General features: G+C 36.6%; 1 protein-coding gene across 1 annotated transcript in view; it reads right to left on the bottom strand.

Annotated features, from left to right (window-relative positions):
• Positions 1-818: 818 nt before the first annotated feature.
• LOC128514393 (low affinity immunoglobulin gamma Fc region receptor II-like) overlaps positions 819-19,244 on the bottom strand; it is a 105,186-nt gene continuing 86,760 nt past the window's right edge. The window contains exons 7-12 of the mRNA XM_053488265.1: positions 2,679-2,786; positions 2,445-2,495; positions 2,195-2,269; positions 1,861-1,944; positions 1,722-1,777; positions 819-976 (exon numbers count right to left, since the gene is read on the bottom strand). Of these exons, the coding sequence (XP_053344240.1) occupies positions 974-976; positions 1,722-1,777; positions 1,861-1,944; positions 2,195-2,269; positions 2,445-2,495; positions 2,679-2,786 (377 nt within the window). The 3' untranslated portion in view covers positions 819-973. The remainder of the gene's footprint in view (positions 977-1,721; positions 1,778-1,860; positions 1,945-2,194; positions 2,270-2,444; positions 2,496-2,678; positions 2,787-19,244) is intronic.

Below are 19,244 nucleotides of genomic sequence, written 5' to 3' on the forward strand. Positions count from 1 at the left end.
ATTCACAGCCATTTTTTTTTTTTTATATATATATTTATTTATTTATTTATTTAGTTAGTTTGTTTCCCATATTATAACAGACAAGACCGGGGACCAAAAAAAGAGAAGAGAGTAAAAAAAAAAAAAAAAGGGGGAAAAGAGAGAGGAAAAAAAAAAAAAAAAAGGAGGGGGGGGGGTGAGAGGGGAGAGAATATAGTCAAAATTCGCTTCCGCACCTGCCGAAGAAAAAGAGAAAAAACAACAGCAGAAAAACCGCAGCCACAACCAACACCTGCACGACTCGCGGCAAACCACAAATCCCAAAACCTGTTGAGCCGCGCACATAATAAAATATTTTGAAATAAACATTTTGTTTTGAAGCAACAGCAAAGACAGTGTGTGTGTGAGCACCTGTTTGTACACCAAGAACAAGAACTAACTAATTTCTAAAAAAAAAAACATAAAAATACTAAAGTGTGCTATACACCATGACCTAATAGTGATAAAAATAGCAGTCAATAGTGATTTATATACAGTATATGTACACAGTGATATATACACAGATATATACACACACACACATATATATATATATATATATATATATATATATAAATATATATATATACACTATGACTGTACTTTAGAATTTTAAACCATATTGTGATATAAATAAGGCCTTAGGCCATTAAAATATGATCTTTAAGTGTCATACAGACCAAAAAAAAAAAAGCAGGTTGGGTGCTCTGACTTTGCTGGTGCTAAGGGCAACCTAAAGTTTGCTTAAAATTCCAGCAGGACAGCTAAACACCCTGCAATAATTCAGTCTAGAACTTATGAATAAATTCACAATTACAGCCCAGGAGAAGATCTGTTCTTTAAATCATTTACACATTTAAACATTTCTTTTTACTACTGCTGAATTTAATCTTTCTCCATTACTTTGTACAAAAAGAGTTAATCATGGTTCCATCAGCATATGTAGGCATAAGGCTCACTGCAGAAAGACAAAGAAATCACATAAATACAGGTCGGTATGCCAGATTCAGGTGTACAGCATGGGTCATTATCTATTTGCCCCACCTTCACACTAAACCACCCCCCTTCAGACCATTTTATGACGAATGTTGTCCTCTGTTACCTTATCAGATTCTTGCTGATATTTAACTGAATTGTGAAACATGATCAAATATAGCCTATACTGTGCTTTTATAACTGGTCTGGTATAGTAAGATCATGCATTTATAACTTCTACAATAGCATTTGATCCCTTTCACATTATTTATTAGCAGCATAATTCCAAACATTCTCTGCTGCAAGGCACAGAAACCTAAACTAGCATGTAAACTATTTTAAGATTTAGGGATCCACTGGTATATTATTAATATCTCATCATTAAAATTTTACAGATAATGTAAATATAAAAGGAACATAATAAAACACAATTGGTCCAACAATGTAACTACTGCAAGTCCTTGTTTGTTTTTATTTTTTAACAAACAATGAAAAAAAAAAACTTTTGAATCAACTGATCAGTACATATTTTGTGTCAGTAATATCAATGTTCATGACTAATTTTTGTCTAATAGGCAAAACACAATAAGGTGATTATTAATTATTAATAATTTTAATGTTTTTTGTCTTATAACTGCTAGTGCTCAAACTCTACATTACACACATTTGTTACATTGTAGTGTCTGGTTTGTCTTTTAAATTTCATAACAAGCTGTTGTCAGTCTTACCTCAGTGTTCAGCTTCACCTCTGAGTATACAGTATCAGCACCCACACTGGCTGTTTCTTATTAGAAAAAAGAAATCTTGAATTAATCTCCAAATAATTAAATCTAACTATGCATACACATCATGTCATGATTTTTTTACCTGTTTTTCCGATGGATGTTTTCTTCTGTTTCATTTCCAGTTCAGCATAAGTCACATCACTACCACTGGGTTCAGCATCAACATCTGCAGTAACAGAGAACAACGTCACACACTGATCACCAGCCTTGTAATATATCAGACATTATAGCATCACTTGTACCACAGTGCTGTTAAAGGCTTCATTCTCATTTCTATAATAAAGGAAGTTTCTTTACCAGTCAGCATGTGACATCTTTTAGGACAGATATTTTTAGTCTAGTAGATGACTAAATATATTGGAGACTGTCACGCTTGTTATTTTGTTATAAATTGTCTAAGCATTAAAATACTCTACCATTCGTCCTGTTTGCCTTGGTTTTCTTTGTGCCCTGTGCATAAGTGACTTCACCGCTCTCAGCTGCAGCTTCACCTGAACACAGTGCAGTGTGTTAATCACTACAAGACACAGTATCAATAATGTTAGCACTTCATGCAGATAAAAAAAAAACAATCCTAGAAGATTTTTATTAACAAATGTAGAAATGATTAAGACAAGGTCTGACCAGCCTCAAGTGGTGTTTGACCTGACTGAGAATCTTCAGTACCTGGCCGACTTTGATTCTGCTCTGATGCCTGATTGGTTTTCTGCTGTTTTTCTATGGAGGGAAACAGATTCTCCATATGAACAGAGTGTTAATACTAACAGATGCACTTATTTATTTGTTTATTTATTTATTTATTTATTTGATATAAAAAAATATGTGCTTTATCCTCTATGATCTATATAGTAAGTAAATAATTTTATATCCAATATAATTTAGTTAAGGCAGTTAGAAAACCTTTCTTTATTCTGTGGCACTGCAGCAGGATTAAGATTAATAAAATGATCAACAAAAAGGCCACACCCAGTCCAACACCTATTACTGTTGGATTACTTGGTCCAGAACCTGAGGCAAGAAAAGAAAGAGAGCAGAATTTGAGCTTTTATACACGGTACATATAAACAGTGTCATTAAACAGCAATGAAGGACTAAACGACTAATCGAAGGACTAAGCTTTCGAGGGCTAGAACAGAGATTTTACATTATGATTTCACTATGAATCTCATCCATGTTACTGTGTTTTGTGGTGTTGAATTGTATAAAACCTTTTAGATGAACAGTGTAAAACTGCAGATGTGTAGAGCTGCATTGCATCATCATTCAGTGTTTTACAGTACAGTATGTGCTCTACTGTAGCTGCTTCAGCTCAAGACAGAAACTCAACTATGTCATTCTATTTCTGCCTTCAGGTAATATTACAATTACAGAACATTCACAACTTTTAAGACATCACTGAGATAAACCACTTAAGTGTTGCTTGCAGAACAATTCTTACAGTTGGACACTCAGAGTTCTAAATACTTTAAAAATGAAACATTTCCCTTTTCCTTTAACAATAAATACACTAGATGAAGACTCACCATACACTGTGATGTTGACAGGATTACTTTTTCCTCCAGATTCAGACTCACACCAGTAAACTCCAGTGTCGGATGTGGAGAGGGAGCTGATTTTGCATGTAGATCCTGTAACTGATCCCCACTGTGAACAATCTGAAAATACTTCATTTTGTGTGTATCGTCTCACTGTCCATCCAGTAGAGTTACTCTGGTCCTCACAGCTCAGTGTGAAAGAGTCACCAAAAAAGTGTTGAGTTTTGTTGGGATTGATGATCAGAGACACTGGAGGAGATTCACCTTAAACATTAAACATTATAACTCAAATGAATTATTATTATACAAGTTTTTTTTGTATCTAAACACATTTACGGTAGGTACTCAAGGGGAATGTCTATTACCGCAGTGCTCTTAATCGAAAAAATGGCAACGGCCAAAATGATTCAGTCGCAATTCAAAGCAATTTGTGAAATGACCTCCAGGTGGCGCAAAGGGGCATTTTTATTTGACGCAGTTCTCAGTTTAAGTCATAATAAGGCATATGTTGTATCAAAGAAATACTAGTGATGGTAATTTTCACATCCGAGTACTTTATACAACAAACATGAAAAAATCTGAACCAGAGTTATTGAGATTTACTGTACAATAATGAGTTTTATTAAAAAAAAATGGTTAATTGTTGTTTAGACAGATGATAATGTTCACTAGCTAAAAATTTTATTTGTACAAAGAATGACCTGTTATATAGCTTCTGTTTGTATTGGTTTATTGCTATTATTAAAAGAAATGTTACATTTAAAGACATCAAACTTTAAATATAAAAGTAACAGGGAAATAGACTTTCAGACTAGAACGTTAGTATAACTTAAAAATATACACTTTAAAAAATGCTGGATTGTTTCTCTAAACACCTGGTTGGGTTATTTCGACCCAACAACTGGTTTATTCTTTATTCTCTGTTTTCTCCGCCGTTGGGGGTGGCGTAACACACTCGAAGGTGCTATCCGCTCCCTCTGCCTGCGCGAGCTCAAAGACGCCCCTGATTGGCTTGTAGAGCCGTCATTAATGTGGGAGCACTGAGTACCTCTCATCCCTCCGCCCTGGGAGAGCTCGGCCAATCAGCTCTCTCTAGGCCTCTGGCTGTGAGAGGTTACAGCATCACCCGGGGATCAAACCAGCAATCTCCGGATGATAGGGCGAGCGCTTTACCACTGTGCCACTCGGAGGCCCAATTGATAATTAAATAACACAGGGACACATACCTCTCGCGGGCGAGGCTTTCTCTGAATACGCCGTTTTAATTGCGTATTTAAAAAATAGACCCTATGATTTCGGAGATTTGAGCTCCAGGCAATGCCCATGTATGCCTCATGTACCCCGCCCAAGAAGCCTCACCTAGAAAAGAACTTTTGAAAACTGCTGGCTGTGATGTCTCTGTAATGATTAAAACTGCAGAAGTATTATATTTTACGTATTTTTAATCTTCTTTGGTATAATACGCTTATAGTATAATATATTGTGGCTGTGTGACGCACCCTGTACTCTGCGTTCCAGACTCTTTGGTAGAGGCTGTTAATATTTATTTAATTTATTTATTTTTGTCTTTGATGTTAACTACACAAAGCAGTGTCTTCCCACCTGGGAGTTTCTCCAGCATACTGTATATCAGATTGATGGACATAAGTCCTCATCTGTTACATTTTTGGTGACATCTTACATTCGTTTAACTACAATGTTTCACTTGATTTTATCCGCTACTACATGCAGCTCCAAAGAAGCTGCGGCTCATTAATCCTGCAGAGAATGAACTAAGGCCTGAGGCGTCAGTCTATAGTTATGTAGCGCCACTTAGTGGTAAAAGCCAGCAAACGCACAAACCCAAATGTTGCCGCCAAATGTACACCTCAATCAATTAGGATCTATTCAAATAAGAATAATTCTCTACCAATGCTTATAGGAATATTCAACTGCCTTAAACGATTCTTACCCAGGATGGTGAATATTAAGGTTTTTTTTTTTTTATGATTTTGTTATTAACATTAACACAAATGTGATTTTATATTTTATTTACACAACTATATTCAACAGTCTAACACACCATTGTTAGACTGTTGTTATGTTATGTTCTTCCAAAGAGTTATGGATTATTCAGTTTTCTCATTGGTGTTCAGTCTATAGTTTGACAGTTTTAGAAGTCTAGTCTAAAACCCTTTGTTAATGGTTAAGCCTAAATTATTATTATTATTATTATTATTATTATTATTATTATTATTATTAATTCTTGTGTTAGAAAGCATATCTTTCAGGTTTCTATCTGAAGGACTAAGCTTTCGAGGGCTAGAACAGAGATTTTACATCATGATTTCACCATGATTTCACTATGACTCTCATCTGTGTTACTGTGTTTTGTGGTGTTGAATTGTATAAAACCTTTTAAATGAACAGTGTAAAACTGCAGATGTGTAGAGCTGCATTGCATCATCATTCAGTGTTTTACAGTGCAGTATGTGCTCTACTGTAGCTGCTTCAGCTCAAGACAGAAACTCAACTATGTCATTCTATTTCTGCCTTCAGGTAATATTACAATTACAGAACATTCACAACTTTTAAGACATCACTGAGATAAACCACTTAAGTGTTGCTTGCAGAACAATTCTTACAGTTGGACACTCAGAGTTCTAAATACTTTAAAAATGAAACATTTCCCTTTTCCCTTAACAATAAATACACTAGATGAAGACTCACCATACACTGTGATGTTGACAGGATTACTTTTTTCTCCAGATTCAGACTCACACCAGTAAACTCCAGTGTCGGATGTGTTGAGGGAGCTGATTTTACATGTAGATCCTGTAACTGATCCAGGACAATCTGTAACTACTCCACTGTGTGTGTATCGTCTCACTGTCCATCCAGTAGAGTGTCTCTGGTCCTCACAGCTCAGTGAGAGAGAGTGACCAGTAAAGTGTTGAGTTCTGTTGGGATTGATGATCAGAGACACTGGAGGAGATTCACCTTAAACACACAACATTATAACTTAAATGAATTATTTTTATAATAGTTTTTTGTATCTAAACACATTTACAGTAGGTGCTCAAGGGGAATGTCTATTACCGCAGTGCTCTTAATCGAAAAAATGGCAACGGCCAAAATGATTCAGTCGCAATTCAAAGCAATTTGACCGCCAGGTGGCGCAAAGGGGCATTTTTATTTGACGCAGTTCTTAGTTTAAGTCATAATAAGGCATATTTTGTATCAAAGAAATACTAGTGATGGTAATTTCCACATCCGAGTACTTTATACAACAAACATGAAAAAATCTGAACCAGAGTTATTGAGATTTACTGTACAATAATGAGTTTTATTAAAAAAATTGCCTAAATGTTGTTTAGACAGATGATCATGTTCATTAGCTAAAAAATGTATTTGTACAAAGAATGAACTGTTATATAGCTTCTGTTTGTATTGGTTTATTGCTATTATTAAAAGAAATGTTACATTTAAAGACATCAAACTTTAAATATAAAAGTAACAGGGAAATAGACTTTCAGAATAGAACGTTAGTATAACTTAAAAATATACACTTTAAAAAATGCTGGATTGTTTCTCTAAACACCTGGTTGGGTTATTTTGACCCAACAACTGGTTTATTCTTTATTTTCTGTTTTCTCCTCCGTCGGGGGCGGCGTAACACACTCTGCCTGCGTGAGCTCAAAGACGCCCCTGATTGGCTTGTAGAGCCGTCATTAATGTGGGAGCACTGAGTACCTCTCATCCCCCCGCCCTGAGAGAGCTCGGCCAATCAGCTCTTTCTAGGCCTCCGGCTGTGAGAGGTTACAGCATCGCCCGAATTAACTGTTATACAGTAGTTGATCAATTGGAATGGTTATTACCGTCGCGCTCACCGCCGTGTAAAAACGTCAGCGGCCAAAATAAATCAGTTGCATTTTAAAATAATTCGTAAAATGGCCGCCAGGTGGCGCAAAGTGACATTTTCGCTTGTTGCAGTAAATACAATAGTGGCTGTTATATAACGTATCTCTGTATCTGTTTATTGTTATTTAAGTTCTGTATTATTTCAGGTACTTTAAACACATTGTTGGGTTGCTCATGTTGGCTCATATGAGATGTAGTTTACAAATGAACACCTGGTTGGGTTATTTTGACCCAACAACTGGTTTATTCATTATTCTTTTGTTTCTCCAAATATCAGCCTGCAGACTGTTCGAAATATTACTGTTATTGTGTCACAGGTGTAGTTTTAAGAGTTGTTAGGCAGGAATGCGTGTGTATACAGCTCAAAACCTCCATCAGTTATTAAAGATAGCGTCTATTTAGAAAAAATGCCGAGTGATTTCGGAGCTTCAGGAAATCTCCCGGCGCTCTGCGCATAACACCGGGCCAACTTATGTCGGAAATAATTTATAAACGGTTTTTAAACGTGGGCTATTGTTTTTTTTTTATTATAATATTTGTTAATTTAATTTAATTTAAATGAGGTTTGGGCTCAGGACTTCGACTCGGCATCGTGATTCTCCTCTTTAATTTACTCCATAGTCTTAATCAGTACTCATGAAGTTTTCCATGAAGTTTGTTTATGGATGCATCGGGAAAACAGCAAGCAGACCGACTCTGACCATTTAAAAAAAACATTTGAGTTCATTTTCTGACGCGCTTAAGTTCACCAAAAACAATACAGAACAGCGCACCTTATTTGCTTTCAAACATTTACAAAATTATTAAGTTTTTTCGTTATTGTGAGTGCGCTTAAATAAAAGTTGAGTCTTATAAAGGCATGTAGTCTTATATAGTTTTATTATATAGTTTTTGCACATTAATCTGACACAGTTTTTTTCAGCCTGTCACGGCGTGCGCCCAAATCAATATCGCTCCTCGCTCACTAGTTAGGCGGCCTCCCCTTCAGACATGCGAAGCAGCGGGACCGCAGAATTACACATGACTGGTGAGCTATCGTTGCTATCGTTGCCCGGGCTTGCACCCCGCGCTATAAAATACTCGGGGTTTGTTGGGCTACAGTGGATTTTACTACGCGCTGTGTATGCAACGCGCGTGCATCAACGCGGAAGTGCGGCATGCAAGTGGGGCAAATGGAACGCGCCCCAGGGACTTCCAAGGAGCGAGAGGTGGGAGGGGGGCGGTACGGCCATCCGTGGAGAGCAGAGTCAGCGCGAGGGGACGGATGGCCATTGCACTCACACCGTGTAGTAAAATCCACTGTAACCCAACAAACCCCAATCATCACCAGCCGTGCCTTATTCCGTCATGTCATGTGGGCATTATAAGCTTTGTATTGAAAACATCTAACTAAAAAGTGGCAGCTGGCACGCCTAAAAATAGACGCAGGTCATTTTTTTATAGTCTAAATAAAAACCCTCCGCTTTAATTTCCTATAGTCTAACCAGCGCTCAACCGCACGCATAGTTTTCCCGAGCGCGAGGAATTTTTTTGTGCTAAATAATAATTATGCAATATAATAATTCCTATTAATCCTGGGTTGTTCTTTTAGTGTCATTATAGTGCTTTACAATGCCAGACAGCATTCAAATACAAATTATTCACCCTCCCCAGGTGTGAATCGGCTGTTCTCACCTATACATTCAGAGGAACTGAAATGCACTTCTCCCCACTTTAAAAACCTCTTGAATCTGAGGCTCTTCTGAAGACTTTCAGTGGTTTAAATTTGTGTAATTTTAATCTTCTGGATTCTAGATTCTAAAGTTGACATTGTTGCCTTTTTAATCTTTGGAATGGAAGAACTTGAAATTTTCCTTATAATAGCGTGAATTGCATTGTTTTTAATCAGTCTATACACAATAATATTCTTTGGTATTTTTTTTTTTTCTTAAACGGGTATGGGGGCTATCTTGGTTTATTAATCCTTGTGTCTGGTTTAGGTTTAGTATTTAGTGCGCATCTGTTATATTACAACTAAATACCTTTATTGGGGGTTAAGTGACTGATGTGCCTAACATTTTTCAGCTGAGCCTTTGTTTCACTGAATAATCAACCACCGCGACACCCCCCCTCTCTCTCTCTCACACACACACACAGAGCCGACCAAATCATTAGCACCTCCCTCCCCCAGCACAGCCATTTACTTTCTATCCATTTACTTACATCTGAACTTAGTCGTTTGAGTAACATGGGTCGAACCCCTTACAAATCATAACAGTCTACTGCATTTCATTCTTATAATAACGCAAAAACACAAGCGGGGCTGAAAGACCGACATCTGCTGACGCAGTAGAACGTCCTAACACTGTTTTAATTTTATGGTAATTTATTTCAGTTAATAAATCAACTATAAATTTAAAGAACACAAAAAATAAGATGACACAAAGCCCTACACGCTTCTTTTCTAATTACAAATGATAAAATCAAAAGGCTCACTGTGTTAACATTTATTGTGCTAAAATTTGATCCTAATAAGATTTCATTTAATTTGAATTTTAGAACAGTGGCAGCTGGAACACCTAAAATAGATGCAGGATTATTTTTTATAATCTAAATAAAAATGCTTTTTTAAACGTGGGCTATTGTTATTTACTTGCAATATTTGTTAATTTAATTTAAATGGGGTTTGGTCTCCGGAATGTTGAGCATCAGGATCCTCTTCTTTACTTTCCTACGTAGAATCAGCGCTTAATCGCACGCATTAAGTTTTGTAAATTCGTTTAATGTTTAATAGTAAATAATGACCCCCGTTGCGCTGTACCTCCGCTCGGAAAACCTTATGAAATACAAGTTAAAGACAATTATGATGATCTGCCACGGCTTGCGTCTGTGATAGGCGTGCGCCCAAATCTACTATCGCTACCCGCTCACGCCGTAGGCTCCCTGAATAGGCAGCAAAGGGACGGCTGGCGATAATTAACATTAATATGATCTCGGGCTTGCTCCGCATTATAAAAGCAAGGCGCGGAGTTTTGTCCGAGGTCTGGGAAGTACGTGATGTAATGGAGAATATGAAAGAAGCATGTGAGTGGGGCGATGTGACGCGCCCCAGGGACTTTAAACAAGGACACTAGAATTCCGCCCTTTGATCTTCCCGCTGAGGACAGCGTGAGAAAGAGCTGCGCAAGCTCCCGCGGCATCTTCACTCCCGCACCATGCCCGCCTTCGCAGCCCTGCTGCCGAAGAGGAAAAGGGTGCAAGTATGTTTGTGTTAAGTTTTTACTTCAGCGAGGACTCGCGCCGGCCATCGACAGCGGGAGAAGCGCCATCACGAGGAAGCGTGCAGGAGCGCTGCCTCCACGTGCTCAGTTCTGCCACTCCGCTCAACAACACTTATCGTTAGCTGTGTGCCCGCTTGGCAGTGTGGCACAGCCCCCGGAACTGCACATGCACAACCTTTATCCCATTCTTTCCATTCTTCCTCCTTTAACACTTTCCTTCCCCATTTTACCTAAATAAATTACCCTTTTCCCGTAAGACCTCGCCTCGTGTCCGTGCTTTATGGTGCCGCCCGTGCAACATGGGTCGAACCCGTTACAGATCATAACAGTCTACTGCATTTCATTCTTATAATAACGCAAAAACACAAGCGGGGCTGAATGACCAACATCAGCTGACGCAGTAGAACGTCCTGACAATGTTATAATTTTATGGTCATTTATTTCAGTTAATAAATCTACTATAAATTTAAAGAACACAAGATATAAAACGACACAAAACCCTACACGCGTTTTTTCTAATTACACGTGATAAAATCCAAAGGCTCACTGTGTTAACATTTATTTTGTTTAAATTTGATCCTAATAAGATTTAATTTAATTTGAATTCTACATTTGTACTGTAATTTTAGTTCTGTGATTATAAATTTGTTTAACTACAATGTTTTACTTGATTTTATACGCTACTACGTGCAGTTCTAAAACTCCGTGTCTCATTAATCCAGCAGAGAATGAACTAAGGCATGAGGCGTCAGTCTGTTATATAGCGCCACTCAGCGGTAAAAGCCAGCAAACGCACAAAGCCAAACGGTACCGCCGAGCGCGGCGACGGTAGAACCTACATTTCGATTGAGTAACCACTGTATAGCTTCTGTTTGTATTGGTTTATTGCTATTATTAAAAGAAATGTAACATTTAAAGACATCAAACTTTAAATATAAAAGTAACAGGGAAATAGACTTTCAGAATAGAACGTTAGTATAACTTAAAAATATACACTTTAAAAAATGCTGGATTGTTTCTCTAAACACCTGGTTGGGTTATTTCGACCCAACAACTGGTTTATTCTTTATGCTCTGTTTTCTCCACCGTTGGGGGCGGCGTATCACACTCGGAGGCACTATCCGCTCCCTCCGCCTGCGCAAGCTCAAAGACGCCCCTGATTGGCTTGTAGAGCCGTCATTAATGTGGGAGCACTGAGTACCTCTCATCCCTCCGCCCTGGGAGAGCTCGGCCAATCAGCTCTCTCTAGGCCTCTGGCTGTGAGAGGTTACAGCATCACCCGGGGATCAAACCAGCAATCTCCGGATGATAGGGCGAGCGCTTTACCACTGTGCCACTCGGAGGCCCAATTGATAATTAAATAACACAGGGACACATACCTCTCGCGGGCGAGGCTTTCTCTGAATACGCCGTTTTAATTGCGTATTTAAAAAATAGACCCTATGATTTCGGAGATTTGAGCTCCAGGCAATGCCCATGTATGCCTCATGTACCCCGCCCAAGAAGCCTCACCTAGAAAAGAACTTTTGAAAACTGCTGGCTGTGATGTCTATTGGTTAAAACTGCGGAAGCATTATATTTTACGTATTTTTAATCTTCTTTGGTATAATACGCTTATAGTATAATATATTGTGGCTGTGTGACGCACCCTGTACTCTGCGTTCCAAACTCTTTGGTGGAGGCTGTTGATATTTATTTAATTTATTTATTTTTGTCTTTGATGTTAACTACACAAAGCAGTGTCTTCCCACCTGGGAGTTTCTCCAGCATACTGTATATCAGATTGATGGACATAAGTCCTCATCTGTTATATGTTTGGTGACATCTTACATTCGTTTAACTACAATGTTTCACTTGATTTTATCCGCTACTACATGCAGCTCTAAAGAAGCTGCGGCTCATTAATCCAGCAGAGAATGAACTAAGGCCGGAGGCGTCAGTCTATAGTTATGTAGCGCCACTTAGCGGTAAAAGCCAGCAAACGCACAAACCCAAATGTTGCCGCCAAATGTACACCTCAATCAATTAGGCTCTATTTAAATAAGAATAATTCTCTACCAATGCTTATAGGAATATTCAACTGCCTTAAACGATTCTTACCCAGGATGGTGAATATAAAGTTTTTTTTTATTTTTATGATTTTGTTATTAACATTAACACAAATGTGATTTTATATTTTATTTAAACAACTATATTCAACAGTCTAACACACCATTGTTAGACTGTTGTTATGTTATGTTCTTCCAAAGAGTTATGGATTATTCAGTTTTCTCATTGGTGTTCAGTCTATAGTGTGACAGTTTTAGAAGTCTAGTCTAAAACCCTTTGTTAATGGTTAAGCCTAAATTATTATTATTATTATTATTATTATTATTGTTATTATTATTAATTCTTGTGTTATAAAGCATATCTTTCAGGTTTCTATCTGAAGGACTAAGCTTTCGAGGGCTAGAACAGAGATTTTACATCATGATTTCACCATGATTTCACCATGACTCTCATCTGTGTTACTGTGTTTTGTGGTGTTGAATTGTATAAAACCTTTTAAATGAACAGTGTAAAACTGCAGATGTGTAGAGCTGCATTGCATCATCATTCAGTGTTTTACAGTACAGTATGTGCTCTACTGTAGCTGCTTCAGCTCAAGACAGAAACTCAACTATGTCATTTTATTTCTGCCTTCAGGTAATATTACAATTACAGAACATTCACAACTTTTAAGACATCACTGAGATAAACCACTTAAGTGTTGCTTGCAGAACAATTCTTACAGTTGGACACTCAGAGTTCTAAATACTTTAAAAATGAAACATTTCCCTTTTCCCTTAACAATAAATACACTAGATGAAGACTCACCATACACTGTGATGTTGACAGGATTACTTTTTTCTCCAGATTCAGACTCACACCAGTAAACTCCAGTGTAGGATGTGGAGAGGGAGCTGATTTTACATGTAGATCCTGTAACTGATCCCCACTTTGAACAATCTGAAACTACTTCATTTTGTGTGTATCGTCTCACTGTCCATCCAGTAGAGTTACTCTGGTCCTCACAGCTCAGTGAGAGAGAGTCACCAGTAAAGTGTTGAGTTCTGTTGGGATTGATGATCAGAGACACTGGAGGAGATTCACCTTAAACACACAACATTATAACTTAAATGAATTATTAATTATAATAGTTTTTTGTATCTAAACACATTTACAGTAGGTACTCAAGGGGAATGTCTATTACCGCAGTGCTCTTAATCGAAAAAATGGCAACGGCCAAAATGATTCAGTCGCAATTCAAAGTAATTTGTGAAATGACCGCCAGGTGGCGCAAAGGGGCATTTTTATTTGACGCAGTTCTCAGTTTAAGTCATAATAAGGCATATGTTGTATGTGAAATATTAAACTGCCTTAAATGATTCTTACCCAGGATGGTCTATATAAAGTCTAGTCTAAAACCCTTTTTTAATGGTTAAGCCTAAAATATAATAATAATAATAATAATAATAATAATAATAATAATATTAATATTAATAATAATAATAATAATAATTATTATTATTATTATTATTATTATTATTATTATTATTATTATTAATTCTTGTGTTAGAAAGCATATCTGCAGGTTTCATGGACAGTTTGGTGAGCTGAGTGGTTTGGATGTTGTTGCTTTACCACACTCCTGCTCACTCAGATTTGTTATTGGCACAGTCCCTGTCAACTTTGTATTCAAATTATATGGTTCTCAAGCTTAGTTAGTCAAGCTTGAGAACCATATAATACATGGTTTATAGCTAGTCAATATGTGTACAACTGTACACATGTACAACTTCTCAAACCATTATAGGAAAATAGTATTGTTTGATTATTTACTTTCCTACCTACTTAGATTTCTTTCTTTCTTTAATATTTTAAGGAATAAGTATTTAATCAATTATAACATTTAATAGTATGTTTTTTTTTAAGGCAAACCAGGACTTGTTACATTTTTTATGAATAAAGGTGTAAAACCTATTGACGTTTAGAGAAGACTTCAAGTACAATACAGAAATGAGACTCTTAGCCTTACAAAAACATTCTGATCCCTGAAAATTTACAGATAACTTTTCACCAATTGCAGCAGAAATTCCTTTGTTTGTGGAAACTGTACATACAAGTATTTACCAAAACTGAACGGTGAGTGCTCGTTGGGTACTGAGCGAGCTCTCTGCCTTCATCTGGAACAGCCAATCTTCAATTAATTAAAGGGACATTTTGTGGTGAAGTACATAAACTATAGTATGAAGTACATACAGTATATTATATAATGGTTTTCACTGGATCCCTATTTTTACCACAAGTGATTGCACATACATATACGTGTACATATATTTTGTGCAGCAACATGGTCAATAACAGCGTAACTGGAAAAAACATTCTACTACAGTATTACTACTAAAGGTGGTTTTTACCTTTGGGAAGATTTCATGAGGTCACAATAACCACAACATAAGAACCATAAATTAAGTTTGATAGCCTAATCAGAGGGAAAAAAAAAAAAAAAAAAACATAGAGGGACAGGTAACATCTTTCTTGTTCTCGTACACAATTCATCAAATAACCAGTTGTTGCCTGTGTTTGTTTAGTAAATCCAAATTGTCCAAGCAGGAAGTGTTGTTTCTGTTTTCACATTCTGACTATACATAAACTGCCCCAAAATGCTGAACAATGTTTGTTGCCATTTAAATGCCATGCCTAGCCAATGGTGAGGAATTCAGGTGGCCACACAAGTCTAGTAATTTGTGGCTTCAGGTGCCTTGAAGGAGGCATGTGTTAGCTTGTGCCCGGGTCAGAAATTGTGATGTATTGGGGTGTGGTCTAATAAGACAGCTACTTTTATGTCACTATCTTGTAATCTCATTTTGACTTGTTTCTAGGTGAAAGAGGTCTATAAAAATAGGACTACGACAAAACTAGGACTGAGCTAGTATGATTGGAGCACAATGAGATAATTTGGACATGAATCCAAACCCTTTAAATTTTAGCAGGACTTATGAAAAGGAGAGCAGGTCTGAACTAGGCTAAAACATATATAAACATTTATCATTTTTGGTTCAAAGAACTGAAGTAAATGTACTTCTGAAAAGAGCTTAAAAATAATTTGCCAAACATTTTACTTACCATGCAACACTTTGGAAAGTATTGTCCCCAACCAGAGAAAATGGAAAACGACCATGATGTTCCAGAAGCATAAAAAAGACAAAGTAAAAACTTATTAGGAAAGCTGCAGAGTAACATACTGTACAGTAACATTAAAGAAACGTAAGGAATACAATGCAATGCAGGAAACGCAACAAGAAATGTAAACGTTTTTCTGTAGTCTACACATACACTCCATCTAATCAATTACACACATTAATTTATTATAATGTTTTTTATTAAAAGTTTTAAATAAAAAATATATGATATCAAGTCCTTTTTTAACCGTTGTCATAAACATGACAAACTTGGAGGGGAGAAGAGAGTAATGGTAACATCTGAAAAGAGGTAGACCCAGTGAATATTGAAGCCTATTCGGGTGTGTTGATTTTGTGTTGTGTTGTTGTTGCCTACAGATCCCTCAACGGATCTGCATCCAGCTTATAGAATGCGGACACTGGTCAGGCACATTTTTACACTACAATGTCCTTGTTACATTCCATATTCTGTCATGTGTGATTCGCTTAGATGACCACCACATGAGAGCAGCCTGAAGTCAATGGGACAAACTGGGAAGTTTGGCAGAAGTGGGTGGAGCACCTGCCAATCATTTACAAAACAGGTCCTGATATCACTGTTGATGAGCATCTCATTAGTTTTAGGGGACGTTGCTTATTTAAGCAGTACATGTCAAACAAACCATCTAAGTATGGTATAAAGATATGAGCAGCATGTGATGTGAAGACATTATACCTGGAACATACAAGTGCACTCTTACAAACTGGCTAATGGTGAAAAAATCAAGGGAAGTGGGAGGGTCCTAGAAATGACAGCAGGGCTACTTTCAAATTGTAAATATGTTCATGCAGTGTCATTATATTTATAATATAATATATAAAAGAAAACATTTGTGCATTTGTTTTTAATAAATACACCTTTTGGGTAAGTTTTGACCAGGTACACAAAATTTGTTATTTTGTGCCACAGTTAAAAAAAAAAAAAACTTGTTTCAAATAAGTGACTCTGCTAAACATTTCAGTGAAGTACTCTGTGATAAATAGTACAATAAGTTTTCATGTTAGTATCTTTATAATGTTTTTTTTTACCTAAAAAATGAGTGGTACTGTATGAGCTCAGGTAAATGAGGCCTGCAGGACGTACAGGACAAATACAATGTCAAAACGTGTAATGTTCGCAAGAACTGAAGTGGATTAAAAAAGATCGATTTTATGTGCGATATTATGTGTGAGCCACAAACAAACACAGCATGAGAGTTAAATACAATAAATATCAGCTTGCAGCTGTCAAGAATGATTTATTTGGTGTCAATTACTCATAATATTTTATGAATTAAGGAGTTGTGAAAATCTTGATTGAACCATGAAAAACAACAACCCACACAGTTGTAAGACAATAAACACAAGACAACCTAGAGCTTAAGCGATGATACTAACCAAAGGTGAAATACCAAAAAGGGAAAAACAAACAAACACCCATATCACCATAAATTCCAAGCCACAAAACACCAAAAAAAGTTTTTGGGTGCACTGGTTATTACTCTGCTATAAAACAGTAGTTACAGATAGGGTCTCGTTCCACCATCTCTTAGAGATTGAAAAAGACATTCATCCAGACTTTTTTCTGTGTTGAGTCTTTGACAATCTTTAAATGACGACTCTAGACGTATCTGTTTCTTCAATACTTGGAAGATCTTCCCAACTGTGTTTGACTGATGGCACTTAGTTATTAACCTAGTAACCCAGTGTAAGTATCTATCCAGTGACAGAAACTTCAAAGCACTTTTTGCAAGTTGCTCTGGATAAGAGCGTCTGCCAAATGCCTAAATTACTACAGTACATTACAATGTACACTGATGCAGATGTTCTATCTGCAGTTTGCTTAAAACATGTATTCATTTATTCTTATTTTAAAATGCCATTGTTTTTATAAACAATTGAGACTAAACATTTTTTTTTTACATTTGCAGTGAATTTGTTGCACAATATTGATTATTTATTTATTCATTTATCATTATAATATTTACCCCCTTTTGAGTATTCACATCATTGAAATCCTAATTATAAATCCACAATATGGTTCAATATGGTATTATTCAAGTGTAAACAATAGCATAATGAAGGAGGTACAGATGTGGTCATAAAGACTGCGCGTGTTTTCCCGCGGGATGCCTCAATTTAGCGCGCGGCGCGCCGCAACTTGCCGTAAGCAACATTTGGGAATTTAAATAAATGTGTTGTGCTTCACTGAATATCCGCCAGATGGCGCATGGAAAGATTTTATTTAAACGCCGGACCAAGTACTGTACAACGAAGAATTGTGTATAATTACTTAGTTTAAAACAATATTGTTCCCAATGCTGAAGCAAACATGAATTTTATTTTGCTTTACAACAGATCTTTCATATGCTTCATATTATTTTCATAATGATGAAATGAGATGCCCAAATTCGTGCTTTAAAATTCTTAATAAGTTTCTTATATATTTTTTGTAATGTTTTAACAGGGACAAAACAGTGAAAGACATGGCAATGTCTCTGTTTACATGGTGTTGAAATTAATTTAATTTCCTGATTGTAGGCTATCTGATAGTCTTAACTATGCGAATGTCCTGATTCGTAAATATGCCAACATATCTTATTTAAAACGAAGAAAATGTGTCGACATCATCAGAAGACATGAATGAACTATATATATTATATTATTAAGTAAATATTATCTTATGACCACAAACTTTTTCGGGCTTTTTATAATAATCATCATATTTGCTGTTTGTGTCCAGCATTTAATAATTATTTCATACATTATTTAACCACGGCTGGAAATAATAGCTGGAGTGTGATGTGATTGTGAATTCATGACTAAAATAAAGCAGTTTGTCTCTTGTAAAGTACTTTCACTTTACAAAAGGCAGCGTTTTTATAAAGCGTTTTTTAAAGGCAGCGTTTTTATGTAGGTTGATAAACGTGTGTTGTACAGTATATACACCGCGACAGCGCGCGCAGTTACTCACTTCTCACCTTTCATGTAGGTCTGCTCGGACTAATTCGTTTTAAACCCCTCAAAACTGCGTGTGTATACAGCTCAAAACCTCCATCAGTTATTAAAGATAGCATCTATTTAGAAAAAATGCCCCAGTGATTTCGGAGCTTCAGGAAATCTCCCGGCGCCCTGCGCATAACACCGGGCCAACTCATGTCGAAAAGAATTTATAAACGGTTTCTAAACGTGGGCTATTGTTTTATTTTTACTTATAGTATTTGTTAATTTAATTTAAATGAGGTTTGGGCTCAGGACTTCGATTCGGCATCGTGATTCTCCTCTTTAATTCACTCCATAGTTTTAATCAGCGCTCAGCCGCATGCATAAAGTTTTCCAGAGCGAACCGTCAGAAGTAGACTAACGATTATAAACGCGTCGGGAAAACAGCAAGCAGACTGACTCTGACCATTTATAAAAACATTTGCGTTTATTTTCTGTCGCGCTCAAGTTCACCAAAAACAATACAGAACAGCGCAGCTTATTTGCTTTCAAACATTTATAAAATCACGTTTTTTCGTTATTGTGAGTGCGCTTAAATAAAAGTTG

Source organism: Clarias gariepinus, chromosome 1 (assembly GCF_024256425.1).
Source record: "Clarias gariepinus isolate MV-2021 ecotype Netherlands chromosome 1, CGAR_prim_01v2, whole genome shotgun sequence".
NCBI classification, from domain to species: domain Eukaryota; kingdom Metazoa; phylum Chordata; class Actinopteri; order Siluriformes; family Clariidae; genus Clarias; species Clarias gariepinus.